The following is a 9374-nucleotide window of genomic DNA, read 5'->3' as shown; positions in this document are numbered from 1 at the left end:
CCCTCTCTCTCTGACCCTCCCCTGCTCATGCTGTCTCTCTCTCTCTCTCTCTCCTAGAAATAAATAAAACATAAAAAAAAATTTTTTAAAAAGAATCTGTATTCTTGCTTGTATAGACAAATTCTGGAAGGATTCATAAGGAACTAAGAACAATAGTTATCAATGGGGGCATTGAGCAGATAAGGTTTAAGAGGGATATTTTTCATATATAGGTTTTTTTTATACCTTATGGTTTTAAACCATGTCAATATATTATCTATTGTCAAAAAAGTACCTTTTTGAAAGCTATGCCTGTGGAGACAAGAAAGAATTATCTTGGGGGCACCTGGGTGGCTGAGTTGGTTAAGCATCCGACTTCAGCTCAGGTCACGATCTCACAGTTTGTGGGTTCGAGCCCTGCGTCTGGCTCTGTGCTGACAGCTAGCTCAGAGTCTGGAGCCTGCTTCGAATTCTGCGTCTCTCTTTCTCTCTCTCTGACCTGACCCTTCCCTTCTCTCTCTCTCTCTCTCTCTCTCCTCTCTCTCTGAAATAAATAAAAGAAATATTTAAAAAAGAAAGAAAGAATTATCTTGTCTTATGCTTGATATAGCTTCACTTCATTATTACTTTTTGATCCTTTAGATTTTCTAAATTAAGAACACAGGACATAAATCTAAAACTTAGTAGAAAATGCCAAGTTTTATTAATTCCAATATGTTTATATGTTTCTGTCTTCCAACTTAGGTGGTGGAAGAAAATGGCATTCGCAAAATTATCATTGTGCCTCAGACAATTGACTATCACACAACCATGCCTGCTCCTATACCACAAGTACCACACTTCATCACACCATCCTCTCCTATATATCCACAAGGTCCTCAACTTACGTATCCCCCAGCTCAAGGGGGATTTCCAGCACCTTACATCCAAGAGCCTATGCCACAGCAGCTGCCACCACCACCACTCCCACCACCACTGCTGCCACCATCAGCAACAGTTATATACCACGAGCAGCAAGGTAGTATATAATTTTTCTAAATAGGAAATATTTTGAATTTGTTAAAATTAACAGCTTTGGGAAATTATTAAAATGAAAAAAGTAGAAAATAGTAACATTTTCATAAATGATTGCATTTCATGCATGTATATTAGGATTGATGAAAATAAGCACTGGTCTGTATCTTAGATAAAATGCTCATAAACATAATTTTCTATAATTTTTTGTACTTTGATATAACATGCGATTTATGATATTTATTTTTACTGATTGGGTCAATATAATTATATCAGTAAATCATAAAAGAATGTTTTGATTATTACTATCATGCAGGGGGAATATAAAAGACATTGACGGGTCAACATTACAATCATCTTAGAACCTTAAAATTTGGATGTAGAGATATTCCCTAGGAAAACACTATCTGTATTTGCTCATGTTTTTCTTTCTGTACATATCAAAACCTTATAGAAACACACACTCACATACCTAATATCTGTATTACAGGAAAATAGGAAAAATTTGAACAGTTAGCATGGCTTATCACTGCTTTTTTTTTTTTGCTGATTTGAAGAATATACTAAAAAGAACTTGAGATATGTAATTATTATAATTACTAAGCAGTATTCCATTGTCTCTTTTAGAAACTTATTCCCATGGAAGACCAAATTATAACCAGTTTGATGAAAGGGCTGCTAAAATGGAAGAACATATGAAGAAAAACCTGGGAGAATGTCAAGTAGGCGGACACAAGAATAGCAATATGGTTATCAGCACCTCTTTGCTTGTGAACAAAACCAATGATTTTTCCAGTATTCCTCTTACTCCAAGCACTTACACTGTGGACATTGCTCCAAGTACCCATACTTTTGACAATACCTTGAGCACCTACACTGTGGAGAATGCTACACAAACCTACATTGTTGATAGTGCATCAAGTACCTACACTGTGGACAATACTTCAAGCACTTTCGCTGTGGACAATGTTCCATGCACTTACAATGTTGAAAATACTCTGAGCTCTTACACTGTGGAGAATGGTCCAAGTACCTACACTGTGAACAATGCTCAGAACATTTACATTGCTGACAATACTCCTAGTACTTACACTGTTGACAACCCTCCAAGCACTAACATTGCTGACAGTACTCCCAGCAATTCTTCCACTAACCATGTACCTAGTACTCCCACTACAGACAGTGCTCTTCTTTCCACCATTGATAGTGTTCCAAACCCTCCCAGCACTAATTATGTCCCCAAGATTTCCACTTCTGAGAGCACTCCCAAGCCATTACCTACTGACAGCACTCCAAGCCCTTCCATTCCTGACCATGCTCCTAGCACTCTCATCTCTGAAAATGCTCCCGGCGCTTCCATCTCTGAAAGTGCTTCTAGCACTTCTGCCACTGATGGTGATCTCAGTGCTTCCAATGCTGTCAGCAATTCCAACCATGTCAGTGCTCATGTTGAGACTAGTCATGGAAAGAAATGGAATGCTACAAGAAGTACAGACATCAAGCAGAAACCAGGTGGAAAAGAAAACAAAGCATCATCAAATGCTGCAGAAAAAGGTAAGGTCAGGAGTTTGGTTTTGTTTGTTACCAATGACTAAACATCCTAATGTTTAGGAATCTCAGTACACCTTAAATATTTAGGTGCCATTTTCTGGTTCCATTTCCTCTTGTCTTCTTGTTTGTATCCTTAAATCTAAATTCTTAATGAAACCACGGTTGAAATTCTTTTTTAAATCATGGAGAAATGACCATCATCATGCAAAATGTGTCATATTTCGTATGCACACCACATAACTTTTTCTAGTTGCCCCCAGTGAAACATTACAAATTATTTTATAGTTGTAATTCACATTATTTCATTTCTTTTTAAATTTTTTTATTTTTTTAATGTCTTATTTATTTCTGAGAGAGAGAGAGAGAGAAAGGCAGACAGACAGACAGACAGACAGCATGAGCAGGGGAGGGTCAGAGAGAAAGAGAGATACAGAATCTTAAACAGGCTCCAGGCTCTGAGCTAGCTGTCAGCACAGAGTCCGACGCAGGGCTCGGACTCACGAACCGTGAGATCATGACCTGAGCCAAAGTCGATGCTTAACCGACTGAGCCATTCAGGCGCCACACATTATTTCATTTAAATCGGGGACTCTGTCTTTTGTCAGAGTCTGTTTGATAACATACACTTTACACTCCTCTCTTCCTTTAAAACCCTAATGTAAATTGCTACCAGGTGTTTAGTAGCTCTCCTGGTGATGATGTATTTGTAGTTGGATAATAGACATTTAACTTCTTTCTCTTGTTTTTGCCAATGTAATATTTTATTTTGGGGTGTTTTCTTTTAGAATGCATAATAGAACGTGGAAAGTCATGCTGTTTCAGCATTGAGAAACCTATAGTAAGTAACTAAACTGAATATTTAAACATTCCTTTTAATTTACTTTTTCACTCTAAAATGTGCAAATTCACTGATATTTTTCTCTAGTAAAATTTTAATTTGAAGCCACCTGGTTAAAATTTCATAGTCTCATTTAGCTATATATACATAAATATTCAGAATGGTATTATTAAAAATAATGTTAATGGCATTGCTTAATCATAGTATTTAAGCACCTAATATAAGAAGAACAATATTCTTAGCATCAAAAAGATGTAGGGAAAGATTATACCTATAAGTTACAGATTATACCTTTTAAATGTCCCACCTGAATTTTTGATATTTATTTTAGGTTTCTGATATTCAAACAAGATCTGCTGTTATTTCATGGAAACTACATGGTTCTAAGAAATGTGATCACATCAAATCTCCTGTGACATTTGAACTGGCAATATCTAACAGTGGTAAAAATGGAAAATATAAAAATATATATATGTAAGTCTGTTTCTTTTTAATCATCTCTAATTTCTCATAATTCAGTTCAAATAAGCCATCTAAATGTATAGACCTCAACTTATACCTTGGCTGAGTTCTAAAGTTCTTTTCTGAAAAATTTTCCAAGGTTTAAATTCAATTTTCTACTAAAATAGTTTTATATGTAGTAGGAGTTTGCCAGGTCAGTCCATGAAATTCAATAAATCCTAAGTATGTTAGTGCTGAGAAGGACCTTAAATATCAACTAGTCCATTCTCTTCCATTTATAGCTTTCCCTTTTAACAATTTTATACTCGGGAGAAAAATGTTCCCTCCAATTCTCCCTTCTCATTTTTCACTTAGGTCATTTTAGGGGAAAAAAAATTCACTTTATGGTAGGCCTTTGGCAACACAAATGAGGTATTTGCATTGCAATGGGATTTAAGACTTGGGCTTTCTTGGAAAATTCATTACAGAAGCTAGTTATAAAGTGTAACTATGACAGTAGCAGGATGCGCTTAGGAATGTGCTCAGAAGATAGACCAGGACTAGGGAGAATACAATGGAGAACACAGCAAGAGCATATCCAACCACTCTAAACAAACAGCTTCTCAACTGAATAGAGACATGCAGTCTGAAAAAGAACAAACTGAGAGAGGCACAGTAAAAAGGAAATCACAAAGGAGGAAGAAGGAGAAATTCCTTTGCCCACCAAACAATCATGCAAGATATAAGTCAGAGATCTAGAGCTGTCTGTACAGCACTTTAAAAATCATAACACAACTTAAACTTCATTTGCTAAAATTTGTCACCTTTACTCGGAGACTCAGAGTGAAATTTTATTTTGTTTTTTTAAAAATTTAAAAAATGTTTTATTTATTTCTGAGAGAGAGAGAGACTGTGAGCAGGGGAAGGTCAGAGAGAAAGGGAGACACAGAATCCGAAACAGGCTCCAGGCTCTGAGTTAGCTGTCAGCACAGAGCCCGATGCGGGGCTCAAACCCACAAACTGTGAGATCATGACCTGAGCTGAAGTCGGACGCTTAACCGACTGAGCCACCCAGGAGCCCCTCAAAGTGAAATTTTAAATGTAACTAGTTATGAAAAGTTTTACTTCCCTTATAATTAGCAGGTAGAAATTTTAAATTTAAGAAGTATATAATACACAGTCTTCTATATTGGGTAGAGGAATGGGAAGATGTAAAATGTGATGAAAAGGTATTTATGAAATTAAGTTTTGCATGAGGGTTACATGGTGGTCTTTTTTGATGTTATGCATTTCATAAAAGTCTGTTTTTTTTTTTAAATATTCCGATTACCCTACAACCTTGAGTGACTTTTGCTTAGAAGTATCAGCCTTTGTGGGGCGCCTGGGTGGCTTAGTTGGTTAAGCGTCCAGCTTTCGCTTAGGTCATGATCTCACGGTTCGTGGGTTCGCGCCCCGCGTCGGGCTTTGTGCTGACTGCCCCCTCAGAGCCTGGAGCCTATTTCAGAGTCTGTATCTCCCTCTCTCTCTGACCCTCCCCTGCTCACGCTGTCTCTCTCTCTCCTAGAAATAAAATTTAAAAAATTATTAAAAAAAAAGAAGTATCAGCCTTTGCTTAAAAATAATCATCTTTTAGCTCTTTTTGGAGGCTATTTCTGGGGTTAGAGCCTGAAGGAACCCTTTGAGTTGGTAGAGTACACCTAGGAACTTATGACTGTTTCAGAAAGACATAGGTGTGAAAGCACAGCCACTGTATCCACTGTAGCAAATAGGTGCCCTTCCCAGAAAGATTTCCCTGTGTAACTGAATGAATATATTGCATGATGCACAGTGTCCTTGAGGCTTTTCATATCAACACTATTTAAAACAAGCCAATTAAAGACAGTTCTGTGTTATTACAGTGTGAAGAAGTTGCAGCGGTAAAGTTACAAAATGTCATTTCATAAAGCCTTATTAATTTAGCATGCAAATGAAAAATTTGCAGTATTAGTATCACTTTTTTGCATTCATATAAAATGGGCTAAAGTTATCTAAACGTCAAGGAAAACTGTGCTTTTTTGTTCATCACTTGAACATATAAGATTACTACTGTTACTTAGCTATTAAATATGTGTGAGATCATTCATAAACAAAGATTATGTTCACAGTGGTGATGGAGTTACATTTACTCTACTTGATCTACAACCATCTGTGGCCCATTTTGTAAGGTAAGAAATCCATCCTACACAATCTCCACCCACCCTGTAGCCAGATAGACTCTCCAGTTTGTATCAGTTTGCTACTTATGATTTCTGCAGTCAGGTTTGCTACTTGCCAACCAAGTAGCCTCTCCTTTAAGCTTCAAAATATCCCCCTCAAAATCCAACATTACTGTACTTTATGTCATTTAGAACTTGTGAGAGGGTGATTTGGGAACCATTATCTGTAACCAAATCCAAGTTTGTTCTATTAGAACAATTTTTATAATTATCTCCTACAATATACCTGGAAACTCAATTGCCCAATTTAGTACATGTTAGGATAAATATCTGAAAGCTTACAACAACTGTCATTACATTTTTAGAATCACAACCATAAGAGGCTCAGCACACAGAATTGTGTCTGAAGTGGTTAGCTTCACAACTCCAGGTTGTGAACCAGACCCTCCACCTGCACCCCAACTAATTAACCGATCCAAGAGCAGCCTGAATTTACAGTGGAAAGTAAGTATTTTACTCCCAAAAATTCCTCCACTTGTTTTTTTTTTTTTTCTTAATTTAAAAATATTCTTTCAAGTCGCCTGGGTGGCTGAGTTGGTTAAGCATCTGACTTAAGCTCTGGTCATGATCTCACGGTTCGTGGGTTCAAGCCCCGCATTTGGCTCTGTGCTGACAGCTTGGGTGGAGCCTGGAGCCTGCTTCGGATGCTGTGTCTCCCGCTCTTTCTCTACTGCTCTGTCTCTGTCTCTCAAAAACAAATAAACATTAAAAAAGTTTTAAAAATTCTTTCTACTTTGTCCTGAATTTTAAATATGAAATTATACATGTCTCATCTGATCTATTTCCTTAGCAGTTTTCCTTTTCCATAATCATCTTTCTCTTCAATCTATCTCAAGCATCAAGTAAATTGAGAAATGTCAATAAGAATTTCAATTAGTAAAAGTTGAAGTGTCAATTTCTACAACCTAAACTATTTATAATTGTAGTTACCAATAAATCTACCTCTTAATTTACTTAAGTACTAACTTTCTTTATTGCATAAAACTTGGAAAACACAGCCCTAGGATTTGAGCATGTCTTATAGACTGTTAAAAAAAGTGCATTTTAACTTTAAAATCTGGATTGCTTTAAAAACAAAATGTAAGCAAGATTAATTTTACAGTAATTTCAATCACCTTAATTATATTGTGTATGTGTGTGTGTGCGCGCGCACACGCGTGTACATCTACTGTGTATAAACATCCCATCATAATTTTATCTTTTGATATATTTAGGGTTCCAGTGATAATGGCTCCAAAATAAATGGCTTCCTTTTGGAATGGGATGAGGTGAGCAATTTTAATTTTGAAAATCACTTGTTTATAAATGGTTATTAATGTTATGAAAAAATTTTATATTTGCAGCATTTTATAATAGTCTAATATTTTGTGTCTATGATTAAGGGTAAAGGTGAAGACTTCAAAAGTTGCTATACGGGTACCATGAAACAGTACAAAATCCTTAAACTAAATGCTTCTACAAAATATTCATTCAGATTAGCTGCCAAAAATGACTTTGGCTTGAGGTACGTTGAATTATTGCAATATTTAAAAGTCTATACTTCAATAAGAACCTGAAAATAATTTTTCCACATTAATTTCTTTTTCAGTGATTTCAGTGAAATAGCAGTCTTCCATACATCAGGAACTATGCCTCCAACACCTTTACCTCCTAAGCTAAAAGAAGCAGGAATCTGTAATTTGTCACTAGAATGGTGTGCTCCAACTAACACAAACCCAAATGACAGTCTTACTTATGTACTAGAAATGGAGGAAGCAGGATCTGTAAGTTTTCTTTTCACATGTTTTAATCTTCAACTTCAATTTTAGGTACATTTTATAAGCATTTTATACTAAAAAATCTTAGATTTAAGTTAATTTCTTCTTTTAAGTTTTTATTTACATTCTAGTTAGTTAACATACAGTGAAATATTAGTTTCAGGTATACAACACCCAGTGCTCAACACAATAAGTGTTCCTTAATCCTTATCACCTATTTAAACCATCCCCCCACCCAATTCTCCTCTAGTAATCATCAGTTCTTTGTAATTAAGAGTCTCTTTTTTTATTTGTCTCTCTCCGTCTCTTATTTTTTTTCCCTTGGCTTGTTTTGTTTCTTATGTCACATATGAGTGAAATCATATGGTATCTGTCTTTCTCTGACTGAGTTATCTTGCTTAGCATTATACTCTCTAGTTCCATCCATGACTACTAACAATCAGTTTGTTCACTATAATTAAGAGTCTGTTTCTTTGCTTTCCCCTTTTTTCTCCTATGATTAAGTTAATTTCTACTCAATCAAACTGCATGATTCCTGAGTCTCTGTGTTCTGGATGGGGCCAATCCAGAGCCAATGTTAAGCAAGCAAGCACAGGGAGATATGAAGGTACCCAAGTCCCTGAAAATTAATTAAAATCAGCAGAAGCCATAACAACACAGTAGATACTCAGTGAAGTGTGTTAGTTCTTCAACTTTGAGCCCATCCCAAATGACCTTACATGGTCATAGACATCTTCTGCATACTTCTACCAGGGCAAACTCTTTCCTCATCTCCCTGGATTCCTGATGAGGGTGGGCAAACTGTTTAATTGCATTCTGAACTTTCAAGTCTGTACTAAATAAGCCAGTCAAGTTAAAAACAGCTGTAAATTTTATAATATGTATATTTTACCACATTTTAAATTGAAGAAACTAACATTAAGAAGAATTCTATGTAATTAATATACTAACTGCCTTCATATACATTATCTCATTACATCCTGAAAAAAAAAAAGGAGCCCTTTAAAGTAGAAAATATCAGGGTGCCTAGGTGGCTCAAGTCAGTGGAGCATCCGACTCGGTTTCAGTGCAGGTCATGATCCCAGGGTCATGGGTTTGAGCCCTGCATCGGGCTCTATGGTGAGCCTGCTTGGGATTCTCTCTTTCTCTCCCTCTGCCCATCCCCCACTAACTCTCTCTGTCTAAAATAAATAAAATGAAAAAAAAAATAAAGTAAAAAGTATCTTTCTTTTTATATAGAGAAACTAAGGTTCAGAGAGACTAAGGGACTTGCTCAGGACCACCCAGAAGGTGGAGTTGGAACTTGAACCCAGGCCTGCCTGATTCCTGTTTATTGTCTTTCATTTCCAGGGATTGGGATTTAAACCTAAATATAATGGAGAAGCCCTCTCATGCACTATAAGAAATCTTCAGAGAAGTACTACATACAAGTTTAGGGTATGTAGCTATAATTTATAAATTTGTATCATATTTTTAATAGTAAATTATACTCATCACTGGAGGTAAAATGTGAATGCCATTTTTTGTTGAAATTAAGTT

At 36.1% G+C, this 9374-nt stretch overlaps 1 protein-coding gene across 1 annotated transcript in view; it reads left to right on the top strand.

Annotated features, from left to right (window-relative positions):
- Nucleotides 1–9374, top strand: part of LOC120224153 (fibronectin type III domain containing protein 3C1-like) — a 54179-nt gene that overhangs the window by 7467 nt on the left and 37338 nt on the right. Inside the window, exons 5-14 of the mRNA XM_039222367.1 lie at nt 724–997; nt 1621–2547; nt 3330–3382; nt 3714–3856; nt 5968–6027; nt 6384–6522; nt 7293–7346; nt 7461–7582; nt 7667–7841; nt 9186–9272. Of these exons, the coding sequence (XP_039078298.1) occupies nt 724–997; nt 1621–2547; nt 3330–3382; nt 3714–3856; nt 5968–6027; nt 6384–6522; nt 7293–7346; nt 7461–7582; nt 7667–7841; nt 9186–9272 (2034 nt within the window). The remainder of the gene's footprint in view (nt 1–723; nt 998–1620; nt 2548–3329; nt 3383–3713; nt 3857–5967; nt 6028–6383; nt 6523–7292; nt 7347–7460; nt 7583–7666; nt 7842–9185; nt 9273–9374) is intronic.

Source organism: Hyaena hyaena, unplaced genomic scaffold, assembly GCF_003009895.1.
Source record: "Hyaena hyaena isolate Hyena2069 unplaced genomic scaffold, ASM300989v1 scaffold_1157, whole genome shotgun sequence".
In the NCBI taxonomy this organism is placed as follows: domain Eukaryota; kingdom Metazoa; phylum Chordata; class Mammalia; order Carnivora; family Hyaenidae; genus Hyaena; species Hyaena hyaena.
The sequence above is the reverse complement of the archived record's forward strand: the minus strand, read 5'-3'. Positions and strand labels throughout refer to the sequence as shown.